This window comes from Pseudonaja textilis, chromosome 6 (assembly GCF_049901715.1).
Source record: "Pseudonaja textilis isolate UNSWEBS1 chromosome 6, rPseTex1.2, whole genome shotgun sequence".
Taxonomy (NCBI): domain Eukaryota; kingdom Metazoa; phylum Chordata; class Lepidosauria; order Squamata; family Elapidae; genus Pseudonaja; species Pseudonaja textilis.
Genome location: NC_141995.1, coordinates 8792749 through 8809470, shown reverse-complemented (window position 1 = coordinate 8809470; position 16722 = coordinate 8792749). Strand labels below are relative to the sequence as shown.

The 16722-nt window shown below is 43.9% G+C and overlaps 1 protein-coding gene across 1 annotated transcript in view; it reads right to left on the bottom strand.

Moving 5' to 3' along the window:
• Positions 1-16722, bottom strand: part of FRAS1 (Fraser extracellular matrix complex subunit 1) — a 393348-nt gene that overhangs the window by 198535 nt on the left and 178091 nt on the right. Inside the window, exons 15-18 of the mRNA XM_087935788.1 lie at positions 13462-13602; positions 11339-11479; positions 8273-8446; positions 4602-4742 (exon numbers count right to left, since the gene is read on the bottom strand). Coding sequence (XP_087791914.1) covers positions 4602-4742; positions 8273-8446; positions 11339-11479; positions 13462-13602 — 597 coding nt within the window. The remainder of the gene's footprint in view (positions 1-4601; positions 4743-8272; positions 8447-11338; positions 11480-13461; positions 13603-16722) is intronic.

Below are 16722 nucleotides of genomic sequence, written 5' to 3'. Positions count from 1 at the left end.
CATTTCAACTTCTCCATGACAGAAGAAATCACAAAGACCTCAAGTATTATTGGTCAAGTAATAAAGTTCCAGAGCACAGAAGAAAGCAAAATGAGGTTGGAACAGGGGTTACTTCAGAGAAAACAGATCTAAAGATAAAATTGCTAAGCGAATTTGTAGTTTTATAGGATTGGCCTAGCTGGGCAAAACAGCCAAGGAAATAGAGCTAAGTGAGCTACAGCCAAAAATTTATCAACACCGTTTCCGTGGAGACTATAAATCAGGCTACATCAGCTATATTCAGGGGTGGCCTTGATTTGAAATGCCTCAGATGAGAGAAGTGAGAATGTGTGATCTATATTATTTATAAGTATATAGGCAATATGTTGGGAGTATTTTTAAAATATCTTATACTTCTGAATCATCATTAAGAGGGCTCTCTATTCTTATACCATGCTGTAATCCTTTTAATATGGATATTAAGTGCCACTCCACATTATGTCTCTATAATTCCACATTTAAGTTACAGGGTTGTTTAGAGGTTGAAGACACTGAATAAAATAACCCTTTAGGCTGAAAGACAGTGGGGAAAAGCATTGCAAATCTGAAACATTTAGCAGTCAAAACACTTTCAGGTCTGAAATCTCTGCATAATGTTGGAGGTAGCCCATCTTTAAATGAACAACAAATATTTCACATTTCCAAGAACTGCTTCCATCCTCAAAACAGATCATTTTGGATTTGAGATGGTCTAAATTCAAAACATTTTGCCCAATCCATATATACTTATTTAAAGGGAAAAATATCGCTGTAGGAAAGGCATGGTTGTTCTTAAAGTAAAGAGATAAAGCCTATCATCTTCTTTTCTTTTTTTAATGACCCCGTAATCCTTTGCAGGGTGGAGTTTGGGCAACTGAATGGACCTGAGTGTTTACTGGCCGGATGCCCCTCCTGTTGCCAATGCGGAGTTTTGTTCAGCAGATATATTCTCAGTATGCCCGGAGAGAGAAGTACCTGCTTCTACCTAGGATCGAACTCACAGCCTCCTGATTGGGAGACGAGAGCTCCCCCTCTAGGCCACTGCACCACTCAAAAATGTATAGTCTATAATATTCATGAATTTAAATCTTATTGTCTGCAGAGGAGCAGTGGTGGTACTTCTTGTTGACAGTATTTTACATATCTTAACCATTGCCCATAGAGGTGGTTTTCAACTTACAACAGTTCATTTGGTGACCGTTCCAGAGTTACAGCGGCACTGAAAAAAGTGACCAATGACCATTTTTCGCACTTATGATCACTGTAGCATCCCCATGATCACGTGATCAAAACTCAGACACTTGGCACCTGACCTGTATTCATGACGGTTGCTGTGTCCCAGGGTCATGTATGGTCTTTTGCGACTTTCGGTCAAGCAAAGTCAAAAAATTAATCAGTACAATTAATCAACACTGGAGGTTTTTAAGAAGAGATTGGACGACCCTTTGTCTGGAATGGTACAGAATAGAATAGATAGAACAGACTTCTTTATTGGCCAAGTAAACACAAGGAATTTGTCTTGGTGCAAATAGAAGAAGAATAGAGTAGAGTAGAGTAGAGTAGAGTAGAGTAGAGTAGAGTAGAGTAGAGTAGAGTAGGAATAGGAATAGGAATAGGAATAGGAATAGGAATAGGAATAGGAATAGGAATAGAAAACTTTATTGGCCAAGGGTGATTGGACACATGAGAAATTTGTCTTCAGTGCAAATGCTCTCAGTGTACATAAAAGAAAAGATAAATTCGTCAAGAGTCAAGAATCATAAGGTGAACACTTAATGATAGTCGTAGGATACAAATAAGCAATCAAATCATACTAGGAAACACTCAATAAAAAGCGTAAGGATACAAGCGACAAAGTTAGAGTCTTACAGTCACAAGTGGGAGGGGATGGGTGATAAGGAGTGATGAGAAGATTAATAGTGATAATTAATAGTTCAGACTTTGTAAATAGTTGGACAGTGTTGAGGAAATTATTTGTTTAGCAGAGTGATGGCGTTCGGGAAAAAACTGTCCTTGTGTCTAGTTGTTCTGGTGTGCAGTGCTCTACAGCGTCATTTTGAGGGTAGGAGTTGAAATAGTTTATGTCCGGGATGTGAGGGGGTCTGTAAATATTTTCACAGCCCTCTTTTTGACTCGTGCAGTATGCAGGTCTTTGATGGAAGGCAGGTTGTTAGCAATTATTTTTTCTGCAGTCCTAATTACTCTCTGAAGTCTGTGTCTCTCCTGTTGGGTTTCAGAGCCAAACCAGACAATTATAGAGGCGCAGGTGACAGACTCAATCATTCCTCTGAAGAACTGAATCAGCAGCTCCTTGGGCATTTTGAGCTTTCTGAGTTGGCGCAGAAAGAACATTCTTTGTTGTGCTTTTTTGATGGTATAAGGTTACCTGCTTGAGGAGGAAGGGGTTGGACTAGAAGACCTCCAAGGTCCCTTCCAACTCTGTTATTCTGGAAAATAGTGGCATCTGCCACCCATATGCAAACCGTAGACATCTATGGTAAGCATGGAGCACGGAAACATTTACATATGGAGACCTTTCTCCGCACACTCCCGCGTTATCACTCACGGACAGAAATGCCTAAGAGGCCATTTAAAAACAAAGGGAGAACAGGCACATTGCCGGCAAGGTAATTCTTTCCTCAAAGTCCCATTATTCGAATATGGATCTTCGTTGCTAACTCTCTTCTGCCATCTGTTATTTACTCGTTTGTTTTTTTTTCTGGAGCCTGTGCATATTTCTTTGTCAGCAACACAAATCATTTTTAACAAGCCAGCAATAAAAGACGAGTCAGAAAAAAAGAAAAAGGAAAAAAAGAAAGCCAAATCCATAGGTGGTTAATACCTTCTTCGCTATCAAACTGTCACAAAAGAGCAGTTAAGCATCTGAGTTCCACCAAGGGGAGAGAGGAGAAAATTAAGGAAGACCCAAACTTGCACCAGTTTTTTTTCAGTTATGAAGTCTCTGGTTCAAAATTAAGTTGTAAATTGAAGATGGAACCAAGAGGTCAGTGTTAGATACTCCTGGCATTCAACGGTAACCCAGTGTTGGATGCAAGATGGGCAGCAAAAAAACCCAAAAAATCCTGCAGCCAAGAAGGGTCCACACTCATTTGCGTTATTCAAGTGACCCTGAGGACACAGATAAACCTCCAAGTGGCCTCAATGACTCCCTAAAAGGATACAAATGACCAGCTGTCTGCAAGGAGTATAAATCCTTCCATTCCCCACTAATCCAGTCAGAGCTGAAGAAGCTTCTTGGATAAGAAGCGAAATGCCTTCCAAGAAAGAACAGGAAAGTCCAGTTGCCTCTTGAAAAAAGCACCTTTGGCACAACCATGATCTGGATGCTGAGAATCTCTATATACTTTTAGCTATCCAACTGGGGATGACCACCCTTTGAATGGTGTGGTAGTAAGAATGGATTTCCAGAGGAAAAAAAAACTGCAGACTAGAGGAACACCACTCAGGTGACCCTGAGGACACAGATAAGTCTCCAAGTGACCTCAAGGACTCCCTAAAAGAATGCAAATGACCAGCTGTCTGCAAGGAGCATAAATCCTTCCATTTCCCATTATCCAGTCAGAGCTGAAGAAGCTTCCGAGATGAGAAGCAAAACGTCTTCGAAGAAAAACCAGAAAGTCCAGTGGCCTTTTCACAAAAAGCACCTTTCGGATTGGCAACAAATAAATTTCAGAATAGAATAAAATAGAATAGAATAGAATAGAATAGAATAGAATAGAATAGAATAGAATAGAATAGAATAGAATAGGTATAGAGGAATTGAATGGAATGGAATGGAATGGAATGGAATAGAATGGAATAGAATAGAATAGAATAGAATAGAATAGAATAGAATAATAGATTAATAAAATAATAAAATAAATAAAATAAAGTGAAATAAAATAATAAAATAAAGTAAAATAAATAAAATAAAATGGTACCCCTTTTCTGGGTCAAATGAAATGGAATGCCTTTCCCATCTCTTTCTTTCATAAAATCTTGCCTGAGGGAGCGTTCTGGAGACCTCTTTTTATGTCATTTTGACAGATGGTCATGGTTATCCCCTAGTCCAGAGTCCAGCATGACCACGGATGCTTTTATTGGTTCTAAGTCGAGAACTATCTGTAGCTAGGATGGAGAAAGTTCTCTTGTTATACAGGTAGTCCTCAACTTACAGCCACAATTGAGCTCAAAATTTATGTGAAGTGAGTTTTGCCTCGTTTTACGACCTTTCTTGCCACACTTGTTAAGTGAATCACTGCGGTTGTTCCATAAGTTAACCCGGTGGTTAAGTGAATTAATTTTGCTTGTCAGAAGGTCGCAAAAGGGGATCACGTGACCCCAGGACAGTGCGACCATCATAAATGTGAGACAAATTTTTCAAGCATTTGAATGTAAATCACGTGACCTGGGGTGGGGATGGGGGGCTGCAATGGTCATAACTGTGAAAAACGGTCATAAAATAGTCACTTTTTTTCAGTGCCGTTGTAACTTTGAATGGTCCGCTAAGTGAACTGTTGTAAGTCGAGGACTGCCTGTACTCTTCGATTCTACCGCCCAGGAGTTCCGCTGTGGACACTCACCATAGCAACGGCTTTCTTGAGGAAACCATCCCTCTGGACACTCAGGGCTGCACTGGCCTTCATGAAAGACTTGAGGGGACGTGCAAGCGGTGCAGTTCTCGGGAGAACCTCCAGTGCAAGAAAAGCAGGAAGAGTGGCACACTGCAGTTGAAAAAAAGAGGAAAAGCAGTTTGATCAATAAAACTATACAGTTTTTCAAAGATGGCGGGACTTGTGGGTAGAACTGTGTTTCCCTACCTTGGCCGCTTGAAGAAGCGTGGACTTCAACTCCCAGAATTCCCCAGCCACGCATGGAACTCTGGGAGTGGAAGTCCACATCTCTTAAAGTGGCCACGGTTCAGAAACACCAGGGTAAAAGTCCCAGGGGCATATATTTTCAGAAGAAAATAATACACATAATCATCTAAATCAGGCTTCCTGACACACACACACACACACATGATCTGTGGACTGGCACTGGGCCACGGCAGGCCAAAAACCGGGCCGTGCAAACAAGTGAAGCCCCATCTGCGGGATGCAGGCAGCACATGAAACCACGCCTGCTTCGGTCCACGTGTCATGCCCCTGTCGGACCCTGAATCTGTGGAGGAAAATGAGCCAGAACTGGAGCCCACCGAGATTGAGGGGGTGGCTTTGTTGGCTTCGGAGGAATATGGGGAGAAGCAGGCCGAGGCAGCCCAGGGCCCCTCAGGATTAGGACGGCTAGTTAGCAGGAAGGAACGAGGGCAAGATGACTGAGAGAGGACAAGCAGTGGGCATGAGAAGCAACGGAGCCCAGGCGATGAGCAAGGACCGCCCTCTCCTGATCCCTGAGCACGGAGAGTGGAGAGAAGGTGGGAACAGTGCAGGCCGACCCCACAACTCGGGAGGAGAGCGCCTCATCACAAGGCATACCTGGGGACTGAGATTTAAGGAGATGCTGCGGAGAGGGGCATTTGTCGGGAACAAACGCTGAATTGGTAGAGTTTGGTGTCCTGGTAAAGACATTTGGAGTTTGCTAAACTGCTTGCTTCTTTCTTACTTGTGGACTCAGTGCCTTCTTCTTGACTTTGTGGATTCATTGTTTGTTCCTTGTTTCGTGGACTCATTTTCCTGTTCCTTTGCTTTGCTGGACTGGGTGCAGCCAGAGGCTGCCGCGTGTGTGTGTGTGTGTGTGTGTGTGTGTGTGTGTGTGTACTTGCCAAGAATGTGGGAGCATTTGGGGGAAAATCTGGAGCATCATAGGGGAGTTTGAACTCTCAACTGGCTGTGTGACCTTCGTGCCTTGTCCCAGATCATTACACCGCGGAAAAACCTCACTTTAGGGAACCAGTCCCGGGTGCCAAAAAATTTGGGGGCTGCCAATCTAAACAACTGTCACTCCATTCCTAAGAGAGCGAAGGTCCAAGAGGGAAGCTCCATCGTACTATTAGACCCAGAGTCTGAAGTTAATTAGAGCATCTGTGTTACCAAAGTTACTTTTTTTTTAAAGTTAATTTTTTTGGACTATTTTTTACTCATGAGAATTGCTGCAGGAGATTTTGCCACATATTCCGCACAGTCTAGTAACAGCTTTTCCTGAAGCACCAATCGTCTCTCTTTTTTTTAATGCTGCAGATTCCCCTCCCCGCTCTCAAAATGCCCGAGGGCTTGAGCTGCAGGAGAGCAACCTAGAACTAAAACAGAATGAGTGATGATGGAATGCAAAAGGATGCAACTCCAGAGGAGTAAGAGGCAACTCACTCCAGATATGTGTTCTGGGACCAACTCTCTTCATACTCTACATAAATGACCTCTGTGATCATATCAAGAGCAACTGCGTTCTCTTCGCTGATGATGTAAAGCTGTTCAACACCACAGACAATACTGCTACCCTTCAAAAAGATCTTGACTATGTATCAGAATGGTCAAACAAATGGCAACTTCAAATCTCAACAAATAAATGCTCTGTCTTTCTCGGGGAGCGAAGAAAAACTATTCATGTAGGTGTCAGGAAGGGAATCTAGCCAATAAATGCTCAGCTCCATCGAGTCGCCGCAACTGTACCCTGAATTAAGGGATTACAGCGTTGTAAAAAGGGAATTCTATTGACAGAAAGAGAACCATGTCAGAGTGTTTGAGATTTGGTATTGAGATTTAATAGCTGACCAGCTATTGTAAGGCTGATGCAATGAGGATGAATCAGTATGGTTATTGCCACTTTAAGACTGAGGATGGGTCCACAAGGTTTTACCACTTTAAGAAGCTGCCTATATATATGAGGCCATGAGAGGGCATCTCTCTCTCTCCTTGTGTTCTGTCTCCATTGTGGTTCTCCGAAAAGAAAACTGATTGATTGCCAGGTATTTGCATACCACGTATATGTATCTATATAGCTGTCTTGTATATAAACCACTGTTAAAAGACAAAGCCTCTGTGTGCTGTGTAGTTGCTCCTGAGTTGTCTCTCAATAGCAGACACGCTGCAAATACTCTGACAACCCAGTTTGGCGTAATGGTGAACCTGGGAAACTCTGAGTTCTAGTCTTGCTGCAGGCGCAAAGCCAGCTGGGTGATCTTGGGCCAGTCCCTCTCTCTCAGCCTAGGAAACAGGCAGTGGTAAACGACTTCGGAAAATCTCGCCAAGGAAACTGCTGATTTCTCGAGGCAGTTACCAGGAGACAAGGCTGACTTGAAGGCACTTGAAGCAGAGGTTTGAATTATTTGGTCTTCGGACTCTCCTGCCATCTATACTGCCATCGTGATCTGCTAGTCTCAGCAGCCTCCCCTCTCATTCCAATTTCCCCCAATCTATATCATAAGCAAATTTTGTTGCTTTGTGGTACATATTCTGGACACAAATGCTGAACTGGTGCTTTTAAGAGAGAAAGCGATGTGGTATTGTTAACCCTCCAAAAAACCCCTTGAGCACAACAAAAAGAGTTCAGAACTACCTTTGAACAGGATTTTCTTCCGATAAATGTCAGGACAATCTAAATCACTTGACAAACCACTTTTTATTAGCCCATCACTTGGAGGCAGTTTATTGGCCTGCTCAGAGATGTGTTTTGCAGACGGGGAAGTTATCCAGAACTGCAGAATTCTATCTTTCAAGTGATTTGTACTAAGGCTTGGAACTCAGGAAGACGTGTGTGTGTGTGTGTGTGTGTGTGTGTGAGAGAGAGAGAGAGAGAGAGAGAGACAGAGACAGAGACACAGAGACACAGAGACAGAGAGAGAGAGACAGAGAGAGAGAGAGAGAGAGAGAGAGACAGAGACCAAGACAGAGAGAGAGAGAGAGAGAGAGAGAGAGAGAGAGAGAGAGAGAGAAAGAAAGAAAGAAAGAAAGAAAGAAAGAAAGAAAGAAAGAAAGAAAGAAAGAAAGAAAGAAAGAAAGAAAGAAAGAAAGAAAGAAAGAAAGAAAGAGAATATAGTACTTGTCTGAGACACATTGACACAGCTGTCTTTTCCTGAGAGTGTACAACTGCTGTGATAGACAACCGTGTGATCCTGGGAAGAGATGCAGTTGCTTTAAAGAGTACGAGATAACGGCTTTGGTTGCACTTCTATATGCTGTAAAGCAACTTCTTGGCACTCAATCCTCAGTACAGTGATACCACAATACCAGTGGTGGGGATTCAAATTATTTTACTACCAGTTCTGTGGGCATGGCTTGGTGGGCATGGTTCCCAGGAACCAGGGATGTTCGCTCACCTTTGCAAATCCTGTCTTCGTTACTGTAGAACTGGGCTCTGCATTGAGGCAAGCAGGTGCCAACGGGCCTTTCCTCAAGGCTCAGGTATGGTTGAAGCTTCTCCTCTGGGTTCATGCACTGCGTACAGTGTGAATGTTCTGGGCCCACACACGACCTGCAGGATGAATGGCAACCTGCGGAAGGAGAGCCGGAAAACAAACCGAACAGATACAAACTCCCAACGGATGAATAAAACTGCAGAAAGAACAACTGCAACCAACCAGACCTGCCTATTTTGGAGATCGGAAGGAGGGCTTGAAAAACCCAAAGGTGCTTTCTTTCAGGAGGCAACTGGACGACGTCCTTGTTTTTCTTTGAAGATGTTTTGCTTCTCATCCAAGAAGCTTCTTCAGTTCTGAGAGGATAGTGGGGAATGGAAGGATTTATAGTGTGGGAAGGGGAAAGGATTTCCAGAGGAAAAAAAATGCAGACTAAAGGAACCATTTGCACTACTCAGGTGACCCTGAGGACACAGATAAACCTCCAACGGCTTCAACGACCCTCTGAAACCATGATGGCAAATCTAGGGCACGCGAGCCGTCGCCCCGGCTCGGCTCTGCCACGCTTGTGCATGCGCCTCCCACCGACCAGCTGGTCTTCGGGCTTCTGTAAGGCACATGCGTAGGGAGACGCATGCGTATGCGTGGGGAGCAGGCATGGAGGGCACATGCACGGGGGACGTGCACGCATTGCATTTTGGCGATGCGCACACTTGCACATGGGGCACTCAGTGCCGAAATGGTTAGCCATCACTGCTCTAAAAGGATGCAAATGACCAGCTGTCTGCAAGGAATATAAATCCTTCCGTTCCCCACCATCCAGTCAGAGCTGAAGAAGCTTCTTGGATGAGAAGCGAAACGTCTTCAAAGAAAAAAACCAGAAAGTCCAGTTGCCTCTTGGAAAAAGCACCTTTGGGACAACCAGGACCTGGAGCAAGGGTCGCCAACCTTTTGGACCTCAGGGACCACCAAACTCATAATTTTAAATCCCGCAGACCAGAGACCCTGGGAAAATCCCCCCAAAAGTCTGCAGGAAAATTCCCCACCCCGTTTTCCTACCGATCGATCATTCTTTATTTGGGATCGCAGGATACCATCTCCAGCTCCGTTCTCAGGGGTGGGGGGTAGGGAGGGAGAGAGAGACTTTTGGCTTCATGGAAGGAAAACAGCAGAAGCAGCAGAAGTCTTTTTTTTCTCTCCCCTAAATTCCACCAGAAACGAGTCTTTGCCGGCGGAGCCTCTTGGAGCAGGATGCTTTGCAGGGTCCCCAAGACTCATTTCTGGCAGAGTTTGGGGGAGAGAAAGAAAGACTTTTGCTGCTTTCCTTACGTGCAGTCAAAAGCAGAAGAAGAAAGAAATGGAAAGAAGCAGCCCGGTGGCCAGGCGAGGCGCGTAGGGTGAGTGTGGCAAGTTCTTCCCCCTCCCCTCACTACCTCATGTTGTTCACAATGCAAGTGACGCAAGCCTTGTTTTCTCACAGGCCATGTGGGCGGCACAGCCTTGTATTCCCACACAGCTTGGATTAATTGCTTTGGGTGGTGCTTTGGGGGGCGGGGTGCCATTTCTCTGCGGATCACCAAAATTTTCTCGCAGACCACCAGCGGTCCGCAGACTGCTGGTTGGCAACCACTGACCTAAATGACTAACAATCTCTACAGGCTGAGGGCTGAGAAAATATCTGCAGTCTTCTTCACATGCTGGACATAAATGATTTCAACTCCTCCTCTCAGGATGGCGCTATAGGGCATTGCAGATCAAAACAACTAGACACAAACATTTCCGCCCCCCTTGGGCCATCACTCTGCTGTACATCTAAACCACACAATGCTGTCTTACGTCTATGTGTATTTACCATGTAGTATGTCTGTAATATTATTATTATTTATCCTTCTTATATATATTTTTTATCCTCCTCCTCTTATTGGTGTTATTATTATTATTATTATCATTATTCCATTGGTTTGCATGTACATTGGGAGCTTCTGCACCAGAGACAAATTCCTTGTTTGTCAAATCACACTTGGCCAAATAAAATGTCTCATTCTTTCTCAAAGGTGCTTTTTCAAAAGACAGCTGGACTGTATTTTTTCCATGAGGACGACGTTTCGCTTCTCATCCAAGAAGCTTCTTCAGTTCTGACTCAAGTTTCTTCAATTCTGATTCAGAATTGAGGAAGCTTCTTGGATGAGATGTGAAACTTCTTCAAGGAAAAACTACAGTCCAGTTGTCTTTCAAAAAAGCACCTTTAAGACAGCCATGACCAGGATGACTTCTCCATAGACATATTTGATTAAATGTGAAATTCATCTTAAATGAGGCGCTCTCTATGGGAGACGCTCTAGACCCATATTCAATGCAAAGTCTCAATATCTTCCATATCTACTGAGTTCAACTTCCACAATTCCCTGGTCAGCTTGGCCATTGCTAGGAATTCTGGGAGTTGAAATCTACCCATATGGAAGGTATTCAGACTGTACCTAAGGTAGCTTTTTCCAGTCAGTGGAACGATCCCTCCTATAGGAAATGACCAGGCTGAGCCCGAGGGAGGGGTCAAACTTGTCATTAGTCTTGAGTCCCTTCACTCTCACAAGAGATCAAAGTCCAGCCCACCTCAAATCCCTTTCATTCTTATCTACCACCAATTTGCTTTGGCTATTAATAGTTCAGATTCTTGTAGAGAGCATTAACATACAATAAATCTATATTCATTTGAACTGTCTGGGCTCCTGTGATTGACCTTGGCAGCTGTTTTCTTTCTTCTCCTTCCAGCGTTATTGCCCCGGTCCATCAACATTCTCAACATCACACAACCATTTCTTTTTCTGGGGTGGGGAGGGGGGGTCATGAAACCCAGGAAAACCTTTTAAGAATTTGATTTCAGTTCAATTCCAAAAGTGACTTCTCTCAAAAAGTCTCTAAAAGAGTTCAGGGGTAATGAAAAACTTTCCAAACATTGAAACCACAGGAGAAGAACGAACAGCAGAGGTTTTATTTGTCGGCCTATGAAGGCAAGGAAATCTGGGTTACCTTTACAGAGATTGTGGTGCTGATAAAATCCCTCTCCGCAAGCGAGGAGACAGCGGCCTTGGTAGAAGGCCTGGGGGAAGGAGCAGGAGGCACACTGAGTGGGCAAAGGTCCTGTACAGCTGGTGCACGAACCGTGGCAAACTGGGAACCAAGACAGAAAGAAAATGTCAGTCAAGCCTTTCACAATTTGGATCTCAGAGTAACAGGATATGAGAGACCCCACAAACCCACTTTACGGTCAGTTTCTCTTGCTCCCTTCTGAATCACTGTATTGCCCACAACAATCTGGATCCTCACTTTACTTGACCTTCTTCCTTCCTTCCTTTCTTCCTTCCTTCCTTCCTATCTGCCTGCCTGCCTGCCTGCCTTCATCTTCCCAAGCAATAGCACCTAGACTTATATACCATAGTGCATTGCAGCCCTCTCTAAACGGTTTACAGAGCCAGCTTACGCCCCCCAACAATCTGGCTCCTCATTTTACCAACCTCGGAAGGATGGAAGGCTGAGTCAACCTTGAGCCAGTCAGGATCAAAATGCTGGCAGTGGGCAGAGTCAGTCTGCAATATTGCATTCTAACCAGTGCCACTATGGCTTCCTTCCTTCCTTCTCATCTTCCTTCCTTCCTTCCTTCTCAAATAATAGTGTTTAGACTTATACAGCCCTCTCTCTCTAAGCAGTTTACAGAGTCAGCCTATTGCCCCCCAACAATCTGGCTCCTCATTTTACCAACCTCGGAAGGATAGAAGGCTGAGTCAACCTCCAGCTGGACAGGATTAAACTGCTGGAAGCCGGCCGAGTCAGTCTGCAATACTGCATTCTAACCAGTGCCACTATGGCTTCCTTCCTTCCTTCGCATTTCCACTCCTTCCTTCCTTCCTTCCTTCCTTCCTTCCTTCCTTCCTTCCTTCCTTCCTTCCTTCCTTCCTTCTCAAGTAATAGTGCTTAGACTTATACGGCCCTCTCTCTCTAAGCAGTTTACAGAGTCAGCCTATTGCCCCCAACAATCTGGCTCCTCATTTTACCAACCTTGGAAGGATGGAAGGCTGAGTCAACCTCCAGCCGGTCAGGATCGAACTGCTGGCAGTGGGCAGAGACAGCCTGCAATACTGCCTTCAACCACTGCGCCACCACAACTCCCTCTTCCCTCAATTCCTGCACCCAATGCTATTGAACCGGATAATATGACGGAAGACTCCTATTTAGTGGCAGATCTCTGTTCAGTTCATCAGTATTCCAGGAAGGCCACAACAGCTGGTTTAAGCAAAAGATCTATTTGTTATGCAAAACAGCAACACTAAACAGCAAGCTGGCTTGTTTTTAAATAAGGTTTTCTACCCCGAACCACATAATACCAAGCGCTGATTTCAATGAGGCTAAAAGCACCAATTATGTAGAGTTTTCCAACAACGAAGCATGAAGCTTACATGTATGGCACATACAAGCGCACACATGCCTATACAGGTAGTCCTCAGCTTACGGCCACAATTGAGTCCAACACATCTGTTGCTAGGTGAGACATTTGTTCAGTGCGTTTTGTTCCATTTTACACCCTTGCTTGCTTCACTCTTGTTAAGTGGATCGTCACAATGGTTAGGTTAGCCACTTGATTGTTAAGCAAATCTGGCTTCCCCCATTGACTTTACAGGTCAGAAAGTCACAAAAGGGGAATCACAGACCCCGGGCCAACTGTCTCACTTAGCAACAGACATGTTGAGCTCAACTGTGGTCATAGGTTGAGGATATTCTCAAAAAATATAGATCATCGTTAGCTTCCTATTGATCCAAACTAACTGTTAAGGTTCTCCGCCAAGGAGGTTCAATGAATTGATTGAGAAAATGACTTTAAGAATTTCTGAAAGGTTAGTGTTGCTTCCTAACAGCAACAAGCCAGGTAGTCCTCGATTTATTACCATAATTGAACTCCGTTATTAAGCAGGTCATCCTGTGACTAACACATTTTTTCATTTTGGGAGGGGGGGAAGTGTTAAGCAAATCATCACCGCCTTTCAAAGACTTACCATAGTTAGTATCTTCTTGGTCATTAAGCGAGTCATGACCTTCAAGGACCCTTCCAACGTTCAGTGCTCCCAAGCCTATTTACAAAGAATTCCCCAGACTCTTACCTCTGCATTTGTGGGAACCATCCGCGTAATAGCCAGGGGGACATTCTGACAGGCAGTTGCCATCCAGCAGAACTCGGCCTGAAGCACAGGACAAGCATCTCAGCTGGTCCACGTAACACCTGTCACAACCTTCAGAGCAAGCTGGCAGAGAGGAGAATCGGATTAGACCCAGGTAGCCTTTGGCTGAAGAGTGGTTCGTTTAGGGACTGTTCTGAGTTACAACAGCACTGAAAACAAGGACTTACGGCTATCTTTCACTCTGATGATCATTGCAGCTTCCCCACGGTCATGGGAATCAAAATTCGGATGCTTAGCAACTGGTTCATATTTATGATGGTTGTAGAGAGAGTCAATAGGGAAGACAGATTCACTTAACAACATGCATGTTACTGATTTAACAACTGCAATGATTCACGTAATTGTCACATGAAAGGACGTAAAACGGGGCAAAACTCGCTTAACTCCTGATCTCGCTTAACGACACAAATATTGGGCACAGTTGTGGTCGTAACTCGAGGACTACCTCTAATTAGGGCCCAGCTCTGGAGCTTACTAGGTCTAGCCCAATCCCAGTGAGATTTAAATCCAATTTCCTTTTTAACCACTTGTTTCGCAGAGTTTAAATGTCTATATGCCTGGAAATGTAGGCCTATGCCTCAATTGTGGAGTACAAACTACTACCAGTTCTGTGGGCGTGGCCTGTGGGCATGGCTTGGTGGGCGTGGCAGGGGAAGGATACTGTAAAATCCCCATTCTCTCTCCATTCCTGGGGAAGATTACTGCAAAATCTCCATTCCTTCCTCACCCCACTAACCTGCTTTCCAGCTCCATTCTCCTGTACAGGGCAACCAAAGAAGACTCAGCCAATCAGCTGGGACTCGGGAGGCAGAGAAGAGATGGGGGCGGGGCCAGTCAGAGGTGGTATTTGACGGTTCTCGCAATGACTCAAAATTTCCGCTAACGGTTCTCCAGAGCTGGTCAGAACCTGCTGAATACTCCCTCTGCCCTACCAGGTCATGGGATCCAAATTTAGACCGTTGGAAACCTGACCCCTGTTTATGACGGTCACTAGGGGGGGTGTCATGCAATCCCCTTTTTGCGACCTTCCAATGAGCGAAGTCGGGGAGGGAGCAGATTAACTGAACGACCATGTCGCGAACCGAACAACCGCAGCGAATGCGCTTAAGGAGGTCATAAAATGGGACAACACTGTCTCGCTCAGCAACAGACCTTTTGGGCTCGCTTGGGATCGTAAGCTGATGACTTTACCTGTCCTAGGTAACGGTAAAATGCCGGGGGAATTCATTGATCCCTTCGAAAGACAAAGGCGAGATAGAATATTATAAAGTATGGGATAAATTCTAGCAATGGTGGGGAAAGAAGAAGGGCCTAAAACCTAAAAGAGAATAAGGATGGCAGAACGGATGACCAAAATTGGGAAATATCACAGAAATGTGTATCTGTATAAACGTATTTAAAATATGTATCTTATGCCATAATATGTACGACAACCAGGATCGTCGGGATGGTTACACCACGTCCAATGTTTTTAACAACTGACTTAATAAAAGTTTTGTAAAATGAAAGATAAATAAATAAATAAAAAGTCGTTTATCCTTTTATTGATGCTTTATGAGGGTGACTCTCCTCCCTCCTCACAATGGTCCCATCTCTATTAAAATTCCCCAAGAGGGTTTGAAAAAGGAGTGGTGTTTAACACCAAATATTTATGCCAGCAGGTCTGCTGATAAACCCACCCTTAACTCCGGATAATATTGTGTTTACCGTCTGGTTACACAAACTTTCCCCTCAGAAGAATGAATTTAAAGGAATGCCTTACAGCCCTGAGGCAAACAGAGAAGTGGGCGAGTCTGTTGTGAAAAGATTGGAGGCGCTATGAAAATCTCTTCCCCAAAAAAAGGAGCGGCTTTCATACATTTTGTGTGTTTGTTGCTTTCTCTCTCCCACAGACACTCACCTGGCACACCTACAGGTAGTCCTTGCCTTACAACGGTTCGTTGGGTGGGCCCTGAACATGTGACATGTTATGACCGTTTTTCACACTTGTGACCTTTGCAGCATCCCGATGGGACACGTGGTCAAAATTCAGATGATTGGCAACTGGTTCATAGTTACGACCGTCGCTGTGTCCCAGGGTCATGTTTTGCGACCTTCTGATGAGCAAAGTTGACAGGGAAGCCAGATTCACTGAACAAATGAATTACTAATTATCTGAAGTGATTCACTTAACAACTGTGGCAAAAAAAGGCTGTAAAATGGGGCGACACACACTTAACAATGGTCTCGCTTAAGAAATTTGGGGCTCAACTGTGGTCATAAGTCAAGGACTACCTGTATATATAAAATGTCTTCCGTCTGGACCTTGTAAGTGAGCACTTATACAGGTCCTTGACTTACGACAGGTTGCTTAGAGACTGTTCAAAGTTACGACCTAACTTGAAACAAGGGGACTTGTAATTTTTAATATGAGTTAAAGGAGAGTAAATTGAATGATGCATAAGACAATAGGGTGGTGCATTCAGACGGGTAATTAAGGGGGAAATGTTTGGAATTGTTAAAACTAAGATGGAATTTATTGAATAATGAAATAAGAATATGTGATGAAACTGCAAATATGACAGATAAAAGTATAAAGGTATAAAGAATACAGATTAAGAAATAAGAGGTTTAAGATATATAAAGAAGATAAGAATATAATTAAAGAAAAACAGAATAAGTTAAGATATGAACTAAAAATAAGAATATTTGGGAAAATTTACAGAAAATGGGAAATGTAATGATACGATAAGAAACTAGACATGTAAGATAGATATGTAATTATGGTCATGTTTGTATGGAAATGTAAAAACCTGGAATCACACCGTTCACCAAAAGAGACGTTTGTAAAAGATAAAAATAAAAAAACTTTTTGGAAAAAAAGAAAAAAGAAACAAGGGGACTTATGACCCGGGATCCGGATCTCACTTAAGAGCAGGGCTCAACTGCGGACTTTCAAGAAGAGATTGGACTGCCATTTGTCAGAAATGGTGTAGGGTCTCCCGCTTGGGTGGGGGGTTGGACTAGATGACCTACAAGGTCCCTTCCAACTCTGATTATCTGTATCTATCTGTATCGTAAGTCGAGGACAACCCTGTACTCTCACCAGCAATGGAGGGGAGGAAGCTTACACACACACACACACACACACACACACACACACACACATCACCGTCCAGCCCTGATAAGGGGTAAACAGCTGCA